Source organism: Zootermopsis nevadensis, unplaced genomic scaffold (assembly GCF_977971745.1).
Source record: "Zootermopsis nevadensis isolate Lab colony 2312 unplaced genomic scaffold, Znev_1.0 Znev_ptg000024l, whole genome shotgun sequence".
Taxonomy (NCBI): domain Eukaryota; kingdom Metazoa; phylum Arthropoda; class Insecta; order Blattodea; family Termopsidae; genus Zootermopsis; species Zootermopsis nevadensis.
The window spans coordinates 11,859,026-11,876,250 of NW_028259156.1; the positions used below are offsets into that span (position 1 = coordinate 11,859,026).

General features: G+C 37.8%; 1 protein-coding gene across 1 annotated transcript; it reads left to right on the top strand.

Annotated features, from left to right (window-relative positions):
- Window positions 1–106: 106 nt before the first annotated feature.
- Window positions 107–14,644, top strand: LOC110831981 (DDB1- and CUL4-associated factor 6). The gene is made up of 15 exons (XM_022068568.2): window positions 107–353; window positions 1,667–1,821; window positions 1,944–2,061; window positions 3,182–3,360; window positions 3,457–3,592; window positions 3,705–3,865; window positions 4,049–4,226; window positions 5,105–5,801; window positions 7,112–7,242; window positions 8,149–8,280; window positions 9,579–9,654; window positions 10,711–10,845; window positions 11,592–11,844; window positions 12,351–12,456; window positions 13,772–14,644. The coding sequence occupies exons 1-15, from the start codon at window positions 257–259 to the stop codon at window positions 13,837–13,839; spliced, it is 2,622 nt and encodes an 873-aa protein (XP_021924260.1). The 5' UTR covers window positions 107–256; the 3' UTR covers window positions 13,840–14,644.
- The last annotated feature ends 2,581 nt before the right edge of the window (window positions 14,645–17,225 follow it).

Here is a 17,225-nt window from a genome sequence, read left to right on the forward strand (position 1 = left end):
AATACTCCAAGTTCTTCAAATACACATCAGTAGATAGCAGAACGGTCTATTTACAGATCTCTTGATTAATGTTTCTGCCGATGAATATCGATGTTTAATTATCAAGTGGCCTTCGAGTGATTTTTTTAATATGTGTTAATCATCACAGATTATTAAAAACATATGTAATCATAGGACCATTTGGTCTCATCTACGTTTGCATAGTTCTACCAAATCTATTTTTGATCTCGTCCCTTTTCTGTTGTGCAGATTTTTCATGATGAAGGGAAGATCGAAACCCAGTTTATTTAGGGATGTTTATGAACAGCCCTATACAGAAACGACACGTTTGAAGCTGTATAAAAGTACTAAAGGTCAGTGTCTAAATAATAATTGTGTATTTATAATTTGTGATATCCATGTGCATGAGATTTGTTTTGATAGTTTGTGACGAACGTACTGAAAGTAAGTGTATCGAATGTGTGCCTGTATTGTTAAGTGTATTCTGTTATAATCGTTTTATGATGTGAAGAATTGTTTCTTGGTGCATCTACTAATATTCTTGCATTCTCAATAAAGTGCTTGGAGTACAGAGATATGAGAATTTATTCATTTTCAGTAAACTGTGTTGCAAATCCGTAACAAGTCATCACTTTTACTACAGGCCATATTATTTATTTACTTTGGATGTAGGTTCACATATTATGTAACCTTTCATACTCAATGCAGAGATTTTAAATTTTCGTTTAGTGCTTCCAGTGCATTCTTTGTTTCTTTCTTGGAAGTCCATCCTGGTGAACCCAGATTTTATCTCTGAGTCATTGTGCAATTCAGAAAAGTATCTAATTCAGATTATTATTGATGAATTATAAATGTATATTCAAGTGTACCTCTGTCTGTTGCTTTCGGATCCATTTGGCACAAACCTGCAGTGTCCCAGCTCTTCACTTCAGTTGTCTTGCATATGTTGATTGATCTGCTTCGATGTCAAAACATGTGTTACACTTGATGGGTGCCAGGATATGCATCACTCATCTGCCCTGTTTTGAATCTTTCCCATCGTTTGAAAACTTTTCTTTGCCTAACGCTGTTATTGCCATACTATACTGTCATTCTTCCATAAATGATACTAGTTTTCTCTCCCTTTCTGCCCACAAATCACCTCACAGGTCATTGTTCTTTGAATTGAGCAGCCGTGGTAAATGTATCAGTTATTGTAACTATTCAAGAAGCAGTGACAACTGGCAAAACAAATGAAGGTTGAGGCATATGTTCATAATTTTTTCAGTGAAGTCAGCATCACTTTTGAAGTAAAGAAACATTGTCCTTTAATTATTAATTTTCCTACATACATCATTTGTCTTATTGACCTACTCATACTGCCTCTTTCTTCAGAGAAGTTTTATTGTAGGATGTAATTGTGGTTTCATTAGTATTTAGCTGTAACTAATGTAATTTAAGTTCATTGTTTAACCTTCTTGTCTGTTGGCACTGTTGAAAATATAAATCTCAGATGTTCATATGACATTTATATAGTAAGCCATTATAACTCATCCAAATATCTTGCCAAGTACAGGCTCATTGATTGTGTTCACTTTCCGGCAAGTTAACTGTAAATAACTATTTGAATAAATCTTGTTAAGTATGTCATACTGAAGATAATTTTGACTATGAAAAACATGTACAGGCAGTTTGGATATGATCCAGCGACTGTGTTTATTGAAGAAGCTTCCAGTTCACAATGGTTGTGTCAATTCTATTTGCTGGAATGAAACTGGAGAATATATACTTTCTGGATCAGATGATCAGCATTTGGTCGTTACACATGGTTACAACTTTAAGGTAATTAATTTGTATGAACAAAGCTTATAAAAAGATACATGACTATTACAACAGCAATTTTGACATACTTGATAGTTTGTGATTGACAGGTTTTAAGTTAATTGTATCTTTTGTTTTTACAGGTGTTAACAAATTACAAAACAAGTCATCGTGCCAATATCTTCAGTGCCAAATTTTTGCCTAATTGTGGTGACAGTAGCATCATTTCCTGTTCAGGCGATGGAATTATCTTATATACTGGTTAGTTTTTTTAAGTTTTCTTACAATTTAGTTTACTTTTAGTTGCATGACATTTTATCAATGTATATGAAGAGGAAGGAATTCTGTATATACTAATGGTATTTATAGTACTTGCTGGAATACTCCAAATGTAACAAAATCAGAAAAGTACAGTCTGTTAGATGCATGAAAAAATTCCACTGGAGTTCTTTGCATCACTTCCAGTTGGTGTGGTATATAATTCATATATGGCTGCTGATAGATGGTATTGCATTCAGCTGATCAACATGACAGACTGATTGACAGATAGGACAAAAAGTTTACATGGCTAATGTTGGTAGCACAGTTACTTCTGTAGCACCTGATAGATGGCAGCACAGTAGGCAATGACTTTGTCAAGTATGGTCATAATCCCACCTTAAAGTTCAAGCATCTGTCTCATTGGTGTTACTGATATCAGAAAATAAAAAATTATGGATTTTCTTTAGCTTCCCATGGCAGACATAATATCCATACCAAATTTAATGAATCGTGGATTGTGACATCACAGATGATCATCCACCTCACATCTTTGATCATCTGTCACATAAGTATTACAGATTATGGGACATTTTAAAGTATGAGTTAGACAAGCCTCCAATAGCCTAACCTCATTATAAAATTCCATGAAAATCCATTCAGTATTTTTTGAGTTATATGGCAGCATAGTTTGTATGGTCACTAAACAGTGGCAGCACAATCTTGGCTGAAAGACGTGACTGACAGACAGATGGACAGAATATACCTATATTGTTATGACAGAGCATAAAGAATACCAAAAAATAAATTGTATGAGCATCTTGCCAGTATGCTTCATGTGAGAAATAAAATAACACTGACTTGTCATGACATGAAGTAGGACTTTGCCAAGTGATGGGTAACATAATTCTGCACCACTCTTTATGGAAATTTCAATCATCTCAGATTTCCATGGAACTTGGCAAATTTGTAGATTATAGCTGCAGCTAATTTTGTAATTCTTTATTTTCTGCCCTCATAGTATTATTTATAAATGTAGATACGGTGTAATTTCTGTCATGGCAGCTTGGCATCCAGAATTACAACAAATTATATATGCTGAATGGTTTGTGTATTTATTCAGATCTCACAAGGAAAGAAGAAACATATTACAACCAATTTAACTGTCATTCGGGCACAACATACGAAGTGATAACCATTCCTAATGATCCCCACTCATTTCTAAGCTGCGGTGAGGATGGGACAGTTCGGTGGTTTGACTTACGCATGAAAGAAAAATGCAACAAAGCCCAGTGTAAAGAGGTTAGTGCAGATCTGTCTGATATATAAATATTATGCAATAGCAGTTGTAAGTATAACCTTTGTTGTTGTTTTTTTCTTTCTTTCTTTTCTTTTCAGGATGTCATGATTACATGTCAGCGTGCTGTAACAGCTTTGTCTGTAAATCCTGTAGCACCATATCAACTTGCGATTGGGTGTTCAGACAGTACAGTTCGAATGTTTGACAGACGCATGCTAGGAACAAGGGCCTCAGGTATACTACCATACAACTCATTAACAAGTTGTGGTAACGATTTTAAAGGATCTAAAAAAATTATAAATTCTGTAGCTCTGGGTGTGATTTTGAAAACATGTGATTTGTTTAGGGGGAGCAGAGGCCGGAGGAACACTGCGACCATTGTGCTCATTCACTGTGCCCAGCTTTGAAGATAGGTCATATCGAATAACCTCGCTCACTTTCAGTCCTGAAGGGGAGGATATTCTTGTCAGCTATTCATCAGACCACCTTTACCTGTTTAGTGTCAAGGTAAGGACAAATCATGGAAACAAAACAGTTCAATTCAAAGAGACCTGAGACTGATTTATTTTTTGCTGGCATGCTATATGATTTTCTGTGGCCTCTTTGGGAAGGTTATAACTTAGGGTTTAAAAATAGTCTAGAGATCCTGTGTCATTTCTTACTAAGGACATGTTTGCCTGTTGATGTCAGGATCATGATGGCATTCAGCTCAAGTCTGGATCTAATGGTGCTGCTGCAATGCAACAGGAGCCTGACAGGAAAGGAACTCAAGGTACCCCGGCCCCTGTTCGGAGACTGCGACTTAGAGGGGACTGGTCAGACACTGGCCCTGATGCTCGCCCTGAGAGAGAAGGTGGCCGTCGAGGAGGTATTTTCCAGAACAGTTAAAATGTCATTTTCTTTGAGTATATAAATCATGTTTGTAAATGGCAGCTTGTGAGAAAAAGTGTGCTGTGAAGAGAATATAAAGAATATCATAAAACGTATTTTCATAATGTAGAACTAAAATCAGAGATTCTGAGTACATTAATTATAATGTACTAGATACACTCATACAAATGTGGACTTCAAAAAGAGTGATTTAAAAGAAATTTATTTTGTGTGATAATCATATCAGCTTTTTGTTAATTGTGTTGAACATGTTAGTAAACCTTGTTCTACAAAAGCAAGAAATTTCTTGACTTGCTGACTGTATTTTAACTTTTCATAACCTTGCGTTTTGGATTAGTTGATTACCAATTAATTACAAACATGTTTTAAGAAACATCACAGCACATGTGCCTCTGATTGGTATATATGAAAATAATCACAAGCAACATTCTTATGTAAAATTAAATAATCTGTTAATTAATTACATGTGAATAAATATTCACTGCCATGGTGAGCTAGCTGGCCTTGTAATCCTGGGGCCCCAGGTTCAATTCCCAGTGGTACCCGAATTTATAACTTGTGTTGGGCTAGGCCGTGGTCTAGGCAATGGCAAACCACTTCTGTATCACCTGCCTAAAAACATATATGAACAGGTCCCAGTCTTTGAAAAGGATGGAAGGATCCTGTTCATAATGTGTAGCCAACCTCCTGCAAAGGAGATGGCGTAATAATGAAGAAGAATAAATATTCAGCATCAAAATGTGTCCATAACATTGAGACCCATTTCACAGTTTGAGACAACTAGCCTATGCTGTTGCACTTTATTGAAGTTCCACGTGTTATGTTAAATTTTACCTGTCTCATTGTTCATTCCAGAAATTGCCCAAGCACGACCTACTCTGCATGCTACTTTAATGCAGCGCATGACTGACGTTCTGTCACGGATGTTGAATGACCCTGCAACCCGGGCAGCTCTCAGTGGAGGTGGCGAAGACTCATTAGAAGGGGAAGAGAATCAAGGAACTGAAGCTCAAATAACCACACCACAGTCCATTGAGTCCCCACCTGACACAGTCCCACATAACCTTATGTCAGCTGAGACTGCTTCCACATCTCAACCTCACTCATCCAGCTCTGTTTCTGTGCCACAACTTTCTTTGTTATCTATCCATTCTTCAATGCCTGAAGCAGTAGACTCTAGTAATGAATCTATTCCTTCCAGTAATAATATGCCAGCTGGTTCAGATTCAAATAATAATTCAGGTAAACGAGAAGTAACTGACACTGTAGCTGAAAATAATAGTGTCCTTGATCTTTCCCAAGTTCCACCACAGTTAAATGTGTGTTCAGCTGAACAGCCTATATTTAGCGGCACATTAGGTACAAATGAGAGAAACGGGACTGATAGTGAAACTGTGTTACCTGAACAAGGTGTTCATAGTCGCCAAGACTCCGATGATAGCTCCGCTGCTACCAGAGCTTCGTTGTTGATGCCAGACTCTGAACTTGTTGATCATAATATCAGCAACTTACAGGATCAGTTGTCCACCATGAGAGAAGGGTTTATCGAAAGGTAATTTTGAAATATGACAATGTTCATTCTCTGTTCTTTCAGTCATTGATAGAGTTAGAAACATAATTATTTTTTATTGTAGGAAGTAGGGGTCCGTAGTGGCCGCACGGTCTGAGGCGTCGGCCTTGTGCCGCTTGGTCGCTGGGACCGTGGGTTCGAATCCCAATCAAGCTGTGGATGTTTGTCCGCGTTTTTCTGTGTTGTGCTGTCCTGTGTACAGGTAGAGGCCTTGTGACGGGCCGATCCCTCATCCAAGGAGTCCTACCGAATGCCCATGGATCAAGCCAACGATAAGTTGGGACCCGCAGTGCTCAGGCACTTGAAGAACGGGTCGTTTCCAGTATCTAGGAAGTGCATGAAATTATAAACATGCAAATTTTTGTATGTGTGTGTATTTAAAAATACCACCATTTATCACTGTGAACCTCTGGGGCTATATTTAGAAATTCACCTGCTCTTAGTTGGGTCTTATCTCATGATTCCTGTCTTCTCCATGATGCTATATAATAAACTGTCAATTTATGAGTCTACAATTAATATTAACCTATATACTGCTTTGAAGCTACAGTGATTAATGATGTATACTGAATATAAATTAGAGAAGTGAGGCTTAAAACCTTGTGATAACTCAGTCAGTAAAGAAATTGGGTATGGGCTGGACAACCTGGGTTCAATTCTCAGCAGGGGCAAGGGTTTTTCTCTGTACTGCCAAGTCTCAACTGGCACTTGAGCCCACCCAGCCTCTTTATAATGGCTAACAGGTGTATAGTGGTTAGAGCAAGAAGCTAATCACTTACCTGCATCTACTGCTTATGTCAAAGGCATGCTGCTTTACCTCCAGCCCCCCCTCCCTCACATCTTTATGGCATGGTGCATAAGGTTGGGAACGGATTTACCTGTTTCTAGGAATGCTATAGTGAAATCTTGTTTTCAGTGCTAGTGGGTAGATATGATATACCAAGAGGCATCCATATGTTCTATCTGCATAATGAATGTGATTCTATAAAATTCAGGGAATATTCAAGGATTCATATACATGGCTTGAGAAATACTCACTTGCCATGGGCAAATACATTTTTAACCTGAGTTTAAACGTGTTACAAAATCAATAAACAGATGTTTTATTTAATTTGTAATGTTTAGGTAGACAGAAGTCTGTATTACTTTTGTTGTTTGGTATTGAGTTTTTAAGTATCTTCAGGATATTTGCAAGTAAGTGGGTTTTCTGAAGATGGAAGTATATTTCTGCAGGCTGTGAGTTTAGTATGCATTAGTTTTGTTGTCAGTTATTTACTGAACATGAATTTCAGGCATAGGAGCGAGCCAGCTGTAAGCCTAGTATATTCTGACAAGAGTTCAACCGGTGCCAAAATATCTCTCGGACTTGGTGACGAGGTGAGCCGTGAATTGCATGAGAACAGTAGCAGGAACTCATTGCCAGGTAATTACTGCAAAATAAAACTACAGAGGTTGTAAAGTATGTAACATCATTTTCATCATAAGTGGATTATGACAGTTTGAGTGATACCTATAAAAATGTTTTTCTCGCTTTCATGGTTGACTCTTAACCAGTTTTCTGTCAAATAATTTCATGTATTGAACACTATTAGAAAAATGATGATGTACTTTACCTTTCTGAAAAGTAAATAGAAATCCATCAGCAAGGTTACAAAAATTTTATCAGTTCCGCTGGTTGTTTTATATGAATGTAGAGATCCATCAAGCTCCAATTTCATGATCTGTTATTTATCTATGAAAGATGGTGGCCTTGTAATCCTGGGATCCTGGATTCGATTCCCTGTGGTGCCCGAATTTATAACTTGTGTTGGGCAAGGCTGTGGTCTAGGCAACACTGAGTTTTCCTCCAGGGCTTCCTCGGTTTCTCTGTAGCATCCCAACAATTATTCCATGCACACAGAAGAAGGCAATGGCAAACCACTTCTGTATCACCTGCCTAAAAAACATATATGAACAGGTCCCATCCGAGAAAAGGATGGAAGGATCCTGTTTATAATGTCGCCAACCTCCTGTAAAGGAGACAGCGTAATAAAGAAGAAGAAATTTACTGTTGCTGCACCTGAGAAGTCAAGTTGGATAACCCAGTTTTGCACTGCTCTGAATGAGTGTTCCTCAATTCCATTCATGAATGTAGGGCCTCAGTGGATCTCTAAATGTATCTAAATTGACTAAACTTATTAATCATGTCATTCTCTGATAGAGATAGATGATCTCCCAGTCACTGGATTTTTTTCCGATTTGATGCTTCTGAATGGGTGGAAAGATTTTGTCTGTTGTCATAAAAATTTCAAGTTCCATGTGTCCACTATGCTTTATCTTCTGTTTTTAGAAATAAATGCAGGAGAGACAGTGTCCCATGCACCATCAAATCCAGATTGTGAAATGGAGATTGGTGATGCAGTGCCAGGACCTAGTCAAGACATGTCTCCAAGAGCACAGGATGCAGCCAACAGGTCGAGTGGTAGGCAGAGTTTTTGCCACAATTTCAAAATTGGAAAGGTTCCAATTAGATTAAGGTGTGTTTTTTTGTGCTCAAGGCTTCTACCCTGTACAAACATATCTAATTTGATGTCAGCCATCTTCTCAGTCATACGCCTGGCGTAAAACCACCGGCTTCTATGATATAGATTCTAGCTATGACTGCGCATGAAGTTTTCTTGTAGAAATTTTGTAATTAGTGTAAGGTAATGTTTTATGTAACATTAAAGGCACAGTTTTGAACATTAGTCTTGAATTGTTGTCTCCCAATTTTGATCTGGTTGTTATTCCCTGAACTTAAAACAATTTTATTAAAGGAGCCTGCTGTAAGGGAATCTGTTTCTCTCAAACCTAAGTATAATTTATATCATACCTCAGCATGCACTTCTTAACTTATTTTAAATTTTGTATTTAAATTCCTGAAATATGTGAAAGATATCTGTGCAAAAACTAGAGAAATTGAACTTAAAATAGATGGTGACTGCTTCATTCCGCATCCTGCCCAACCTATCGTTCATAACCATCATAATATTTCTCATTTTATTTTGTGTAACCTTTGCACTTGATACTGTAGATGAGGTAAGAAACGTTAGATGTTCGATGTTTGTTTCTGTGTGTAAATAAGAAGACGGGGATCCTGTAATGGTCATGGAGAGAAATGTTATCAGGGTTGCTTTATTAAGTATTAATTTGGATTAATACATTAATATTATTTTTGGCTTATTTTGTGTTGTCTTTTTTATTAACACAGTCAGAATTACATTTTCTTTACTTGGCCTTAATATTTAAAATTAAATTGTTTGTTTGAGGCTTTTGGTGGAGTTGGTGTTTCCATTTTTATGTATAGTAATTGGTTGTTTGTGTGTTTAATTTAATAATTTGCTACAGTCATAAGCAGTAATGGTAAAGTTGCCTATGTTTATTACTGAGGAGTTTTCAAATGGGCTAGCAGGTTCCTCTAAAACATCGGTAATTTTTATTGCCTTGGAAAATGTAAAAGTGAAAGTTATAAATATTTCTAAGTAGCAAATCAGGTTTACATATAAGAGGTAAGGCTTTTCACATTCTCAGACCTTGTCTTCTTATTCTGGCTATAATAATTCCTATGGATAAAGGGGAGGGGGAGTTGCCCCAGAGTTTTACTAGGTGCAGTGGGAGAAAAAATGCTCCAACTGGGCATGAAACCCTGGTTTCTGTACCAGCAGAGCTGTAACATATCCTTCATAAATAATATCTTATGTCTGCGTATATTGTTTATTTTCTGATTGCATTGTGTTCCAGGTACTGGATGTGGAGGAGAAGATGATTATAATGACAGTGATGATGAAACTATGCTGATAACAAGTGGAAGCAGAAGGTAGTATCAGTTATTGAGGTGCAGTGAGAATTTTTTGACTTGTGTTGGATTTTAGGTTCTTAGGGCTGCAAGTATGATGATGGCTGTCTTCTGGGTTGTAATGCCGTTATCAGGCTCATCACTCTGATGACGGAGAAAGTAACCTTGAAACACTGGTAAGCTTCTACCAAACTACATGGTGTTACAACCCAGGGGTCTGCAGTGGCCACGCGGTCTGAGGCGTGGGCCTTGTGCCGCTTGGTCGCTGGGACCGTGGGTTCGAATCCTACTCAAGCCACGGATGTTTGTCCGCGTTTTTCTGTGTTGTTCTGTCCTGTGTACAGGTAGAGGCCTTGCGATGGGCCGATCCCTCATTCAAGGAGTCCTACCGAATGTCTATAGATCAAAGCCAACAAAGAAGTTGGGACCCGCAGTGCTCAGTCACTTGAAGAACGGGTCGTTCCCAGTATCCCAGAAACCAGCCATCCTAATATTTTGATGTCATTTTAGAATACCTCGTTAGAAACGTCTAAGTAAATCAGGAGAGGTAAGATTACCAGAATCATCGAATAAAGATAGCTACTAAACCCTTGACTATAAGGTAGTAACCAAATTACTTTCATGAAGTTAAGACCGTACTTTACTGAGTTATTGCTTGCTACCATTCAGTTTAGAATATTCTACCTTCCCTTCTGATTAAGATTTTAAGGATTAAAATATACAGAATTGTATTATTTTATGTGTGTGAAACCTTTGGATTCTCCAAAAGTCAGGGATTTTTTTAACCAGCTCTGCAAAGGTTTTGAAGATTCTGCTGCAAAAGTTATTTATATAGTTCGGTTCAATAACATTTTTATAGGGTGTCAACGATTTTAACGTTGAACTAAAAGAAACTCAAAGAAATACGGAAAAAGTAAGACTGGTGTAGTATTTTCTTATTTGTCTAAAATGAATATTGTTGCACATTGTTACATTGTGACTCAAGTGATTTTGTTTTCTGTATTAAGTTATAGAGCACTTGATATTATGGTTTCCCCTTTCATTGCATTTACCAAGAATTTTGAACTTGATGTTTAGGTTTGTTCATCCAATAGAAGAGCACATGGATGAGGCAATAGCAGCCGTAAGACATGACAAAGAGATTATGTTCGATGAACAGAGCATCTTGCAACCAGCTGTGAAGCAGAAATACATTGGTCACAGGAATGCTAGGTATACTAATTATTTACAGAAATGCAACGAAAGAGAACTTTCTGAGGGTCCATATTCTTGCATTGCCTAGCAAGTGCAAATTATGTCACCAAGTCTGCAGTCGCATATCGCATGTTGCCTTGTGTTACTCATTTGAAATAAAATGAGCAATATGAAGCACATCCTGTTTCTTTGTGCAAACATTTTAGAAACAAGGCATGTAAGGTATTTTCTATACAGCACAACACATAATATTATGCTTTCATACAATTTAGGCTGGGGCCACATGACCGTACAAAGTACGTCCGTTGTAACGCGCGTCGTGACGTCTGTCATAGAATTATGAAGGGGCATATGGGGTACAACACACATGCATTAACAGATGCGCGTGCTTCGTGTGTTGTACCCTTTATGCCCCTTCATAATTCTATGACGGATGTCACGACGCGCGTTACAACGGACGTACTTTGTACGGTCATGTGGCCCCAGCCTTAGAGTTATGAGATCCTCAGTGATATAAATTTAAATTCTTGTGGCTTTATGATAAACGTAGCCGTGTTTTCAATATTGGAATTTTCAGCTCACTGGTATTAACGAGTTGCAGGAACACCACAACCATAAATACGTCACTTCCTGATAAGATTACACCATTTCCTATGAAAAATTAAATTCATATCTTAAGTACATGAAAGATGAAAGATGAATCAGTTTTGTGCACGAGAAACTTGACTGTTATAACAAATCAACATGCCTGATTGTAAATGCAGGACAATGATTAAGGAAGCCACATTCTGGGGTAGCGACTATGTTCTGTCAGGATCGGATTGTGGCCACGTGTTTATGTGGAATCGCTACTCTGGACAACTGATAATGCTGCTGGAAGCAGATCATCATGTTGTTAACTGCCTGCAGCCCCATCCTGTGCTGCCTCTGTTGGCTACTTCAGGCATTGACTATGATGTCAAGTTATGGGCACCACTACATGACGAACCCAGCTTCGACAGGGATCTAGCTGATATTGTAAGTAAGAGTGTATAATCAAAATAACGTAAGATTTGAGGTTTTCACAGCGGTGAGTGTGAAGATTTCTGTCTTCTGGGTTGTTGCTCTGTGTAGTATATCGCCCTGATGACGGAGGCAGTATGACCTCTGAAACGGTGATTAACATCGACCAGACTACACAGCGCAACAACCCAGAAGACAGAAATCTTCATCGCCCTGATGACAGAGGCAGTATGACCTCCGAAATGTTGGTAAACATCGACCATACTACACGGCGCAACAACCCAGAAGACAAAAATCTTCAAAATTACATTCCTTGATTGAATTTGTAATGTATGCTCCTCCTCAAACTGGGAGACTCTTAAGTCTGTGTGTTAAGCTCAACAATGTTAGCAATGTTTATATTGTAAAAATATTATAATTGTCATCAGCGATGACTCCCGTTTCAGACGAAGGCATAATTATGCGTATTTTTTTCCCACCTGCAGGTTGAGTAAATATAGTGTTGCTGTTTTGTGTTCCAGTTAACCGAGAGGAACGAAGTGATGCTAGAGGAGACAAAAGATACGATTACTGTTCCAGCTTCCTTCATGATTCGCATGCTGGCATGTCTCAATCAAATTAGACGAGGTAAAGTCAGTACATTGTAATTTTTTAAGTTCATCAAAAATGTAAGAACTTAAACCCTAGAAACTACGTGTGGACAGAAGTGGTGTGACCAGCATTTTGTTAGTTTAGAAAAAGGTTTCTTTAAGTTCAAGCCTAGAGGTGGTAGAACCCATTATTGAGACTATTGTGGCCATCAATATGTATCCTAAGAGGTAGAAAACTGTTATTTTTTGTTCCTTGTTGTGTTTCTGCCATGTCACTCTTATAATAAGCCCAAAAATGCTCATAATGAAAATATAGCAGCCTGTAATGCAGTAGACTTGGAGTCATGGTGAATTCTGCTGTATTTTTCTTGGCACTAGCCAATGAAAAAAGTGACATATTTGTGATGGAACACTTTACTTAAATAATATTTTCTTCATAATTGCAGTATTACAAAAGAACGTAGGTTAATGAAATCAAAAAGGAAAGCCTCTGTTAAGTAATGTCGAATCTCATATGGTTGCTGCGTAGGATGGAAAGTCAAAGAATTAGAATATAATTTGTGTTTGGATAATTTTGAGCTAGGTGCTGTAAAGATAGTGGATGGCATCACTCTTGTGACTGTCATTGTTTGTAAAAGATAGGAATGAGTAACCGTATGGAAGTTGATAAATGGTTACTGATTCCATGTGTGTCGTCTATAACCCTTCTTGAATGTGGTCGCCTTCAAAGTTCTTTTCTTCTGACATGATACATGCATTCCAATATATCTGTCGTGTGCAGAAACATTTCTGGAGGAAAGTCATTTCGCTGTTGTCATTACGTTGCTGTGAATGTCTTGAAGTGGTTCAGAATTAAAACATTGTGTTTTTTAAGGAGACTTTTAGTTTCAGGACATGAAATTGTCACTCAGGGTGAGATCAGGTGAATGTAGTAGATGTTAGAATATTGGTACTGGCATACCTCGGAGATATTGTGGGTTCGGTCCCAGACCACCGCAATAAAGCGAGTCACACAAATTTTTTGGTTTCCCAGTGCATATAAAAGTTATGTTTACACTATACTGTAGTCTATTAAGTGTGCAATAGCATTATGTCTAAAAGAATGATGCGAGAACATTGCGAGAATTACTAAAATGTGATGCAGAGGCACAAAGTGGGCACATGCTGTTGGAAAAATGGCACCGATAGACTTGCTCGACGCAGGGTCGCCACAAACCTTCAATTTGTAAAAAAAACGCAATATCTGCGAAGCGCAATTAAACGAGGTATGCCTGTACTTTTTCAGTCTCATAGAAACTAGACTAGTTTGGCAAATATTTTCCCTGAAGAGGTCTGTAACGTTTTGTTTACAGGGGCACGAAATCGAGCCAGAAACGGAAGGAGACAAAATTCAGGCGAAGATTCTGGTGCTCATAATTAACAGTTGAGGAGACAGAATTTAATGAAGGAAGAATTAAGATGGAAGCAAATAACAATAAATTATAAGCCTATTGCATATTAAAGTGTTTATCATTGTGAATAAAATTGCAAAAAAGGAAAATTTTAATTGATCACATTCTAATATTAAAAAGAACTACATGAAGTAATGCACCTTGTTGTTTCTTCTGTACATTATCATGCTGAAAGCTGATTTCGTTCATGTTTTGTATCACTTATTAGTGTCGCATCGGCAATATAACATTTATTCATTAAATGTACAAGAATCATGTGCTGAGGTTTGTTTGTGAGATCACAAATGCTGTCTTAGTGCGCGTGCCCCTCCGCAATCCCTTTCTGCCTCTCGAATCAGTCGACATAAAGTTTGGAGGCCGCTCGAAGCTCGAGTTTCTAATTTCATAAAGTCAATAATAAGAGCATGGAGAATGTGGGGCTGGGAGCAACAATCGTGCTACTTAGTGTAGTATCATAAAATGTTGTATGGTAATAGATTTCTGAGAAATGTGCAGAGTTTTGTAATTTTTTGAAGGAATATATATCGACATCACGGTGGCTGTGAACATTTTCATCTGCCTTTTTGAGCGAAAGCAATAACCAACGAACCAACGAAGCCCGGCGTGTGAGATGTTATACGAGACAGACTAAATATCCTACAAATTTAGTATGAAATGTGTGTAAGTCAACAATTGCAAACATTGCGCTGGTGTGAAGCTTTGAGGTTATGTCTAACAACACTCTGTTAACATATGTATAAATTAAGGTAATATAAATATGATATTTGAAGTTCACGTGGCAGTGAAGATGTCAGCGTTATTCTTCTAAGTTATGACATTGTGTTCTTAGAGATAGATACCAACTGTCTCTGTTTTCAGCCCTAAAGATACCAACTGTCTCTGTTTTCAGCCCTAAAGATACCAACTGTCTCTGTTTCAGCCCTAAAGATACCTACTGTCTCTGTTTTCAGCCCTAAAGATACCAACTGTCTCTGTTTTCAGCCCTAAAGATACCTACTGTCTCTGTTTTCAGCCCTAAAGATACCAACTGTCTCTGTTTCAAGCTCTAAAGCTGGTATCTACCTATGAGTGTACGCAGCATCAACCCAGATCAACGTAAACAATACGGAATATTCTGATTGTATTGAAATTCCAAGGCACTTGACTGTTTTGTCTGTTCACACAGATACTCCATAAAAAATATATCTAGTGTATGAGTGAAAGCAAAACTCACAAATGACAGAACACTCATTAGAAGGCCTGCACATTTTAATTTCTTTTTCAAATATCTAGCCACCCATTTTTGTAATATTTCTTTTAATCCTTTAAAGCTTAAGCACATCTGAATAATTCAATCCATACCACAAAGAAAACACTTCTTTCCTACAAAAATAAAAATTGTTTATGTTCTTTTGGGGATATAATTGCTGTTTACAGTCAAAATTGTATGAAATAAAATTCCACTTCATATAATGTGTTGCTGTACAGAAAAATAAATGCATGCACAAACTGCATCACATTTTTTCATATTTAGTTAATGGAAAGGCTTGAGCATCCATTGTAGTTGAGTCTTTTAGCTTTCGCTCATGACTGTACCGTCTTACGATTGTGACAGGAAACACGTCTCTTCTTACTAGACGTAATGAAACTTAAGAAACTTCCTGCTTAGTGCGAAGCGGTGTGATGCTTTTGTCGTTAGACGTTATTTTGTAACGGGCACTAATTACTACTGCCTACATGATGAAGATAAAAATACACAATAGATTTAAAGAAACTGGTTCTTGTGTGACAATCCGCGAAAAGCAGACAGCCTTCCAGGCACGAGGACTGAATTAGGATGCACGATAATTTAGTAGTGAAGTGAAGGCTGTCTACACTTGCAGATAGTCGAAAAATATCAAGATCACCAAGTTAACCTTGAAAAATACCCACTCAGGAAGGCAAATCTCAGCTTTAACATTGAGACTGTTAATAAATAATTCCATTTATGTATTTTATAGAAATCCAAATATCACGTAAATCGGACCGTACCTGTTTTTTCCCCACTTATCTGCGAGTTCGTTAATGTGTACAAAAACAGCTGTGTTTTTCTTTACCCCAAAAATTTTAGCTGGGACTGTGTTTTTTAATTATCGGAATTTAAATGAAAAGTGTGATCGATGGAGAATGTCTTGCCGGTCGGGTGAATTTTATAATACTGGTGGCACGCGTAGCACACATGCATCGATTAACTCATCTCTGACCTTCCTTCTCAATACTATATTTATTCAGGGATATACGTAGTTCGAGTCTTGATCGGAACACCGGATATCCCGTGTAACAGTTGGGGTTTCCATGGTAGAATGTTCTGGGTATCGCAACGTTTCGAAGTGTCAAAAATTACCGGCGTTCCGAAGGACCTTTTTTTCGTTCTTCAGTATCGATATGCGACAGGTTTTAAGCAAAGCGCGTATTCACAATTTTCGGTAGGACAATTCGATAAATACGCAGCCCAAATTGATCCGCATGTTGGTCGTGATCACCCACCCGTCAGACCATGACGACTAATAAATCACGCAGTGAATCCTGAATGGGCAGTTTACTTATTAATATTCTGTTCTAATCGCAGCTAAATCCGGTCGGAACTGCAGCAATCATCATGTACTTTCCCCGAACCTATGACGAAGAACAGGGCGTGTAACTGCGTCAGACAGTCGTAGATCACCATGATTGGATCTCATTGCATCATTGGCTCTATCGTTTCCTTTATATTTCTTAAACTACTACCTTTTCCTCTTATTATTATACCGTTGGTTCTTACAAGGTTAAAACGTGTCTGAAATCCGAAACGGCCTCGACAAATGCAGGTCAACTTAAATCATTTAAATCAACACATGCAACTGTAGATCTACACACTGACTAAATGATTTTATGATACGTTGTAAACTTAACAAATTCACTGCTAGCGACGACTTTTGACGTCATACGTAGCCAATCATCGACATACGTTTCTTAGTCATAAAACCTTTACACATCATTTTACACGTTTTGAGGAATTTTAATAGGATATGAAGTTCTGATAGTGGTGGGTATTAAGATTGCTGTCGTCTGGGCTGGCAGAAGTTATCCAGCGTTTCAGAGGTCCTTGCTGCCTCCATCATCATGGCCTCCATTCATCATCTCCCTGATGATGGAGGCAGGAAGGACCTCTGAAACGATGGTAAATTTCTATCAGAATATACGGCGTTACAACCCAGAAGGCAGCTATCTTCTGCATATATTTTGCTATGCGATAGATGCGTTTGATATTTTAAATAAACCAGAAGAAATGGTATATGTGTCATTGGTAGTGGCATTAAAAGATAGCGTTTTGTTTATTCATAAAGCTTGCCTGCCT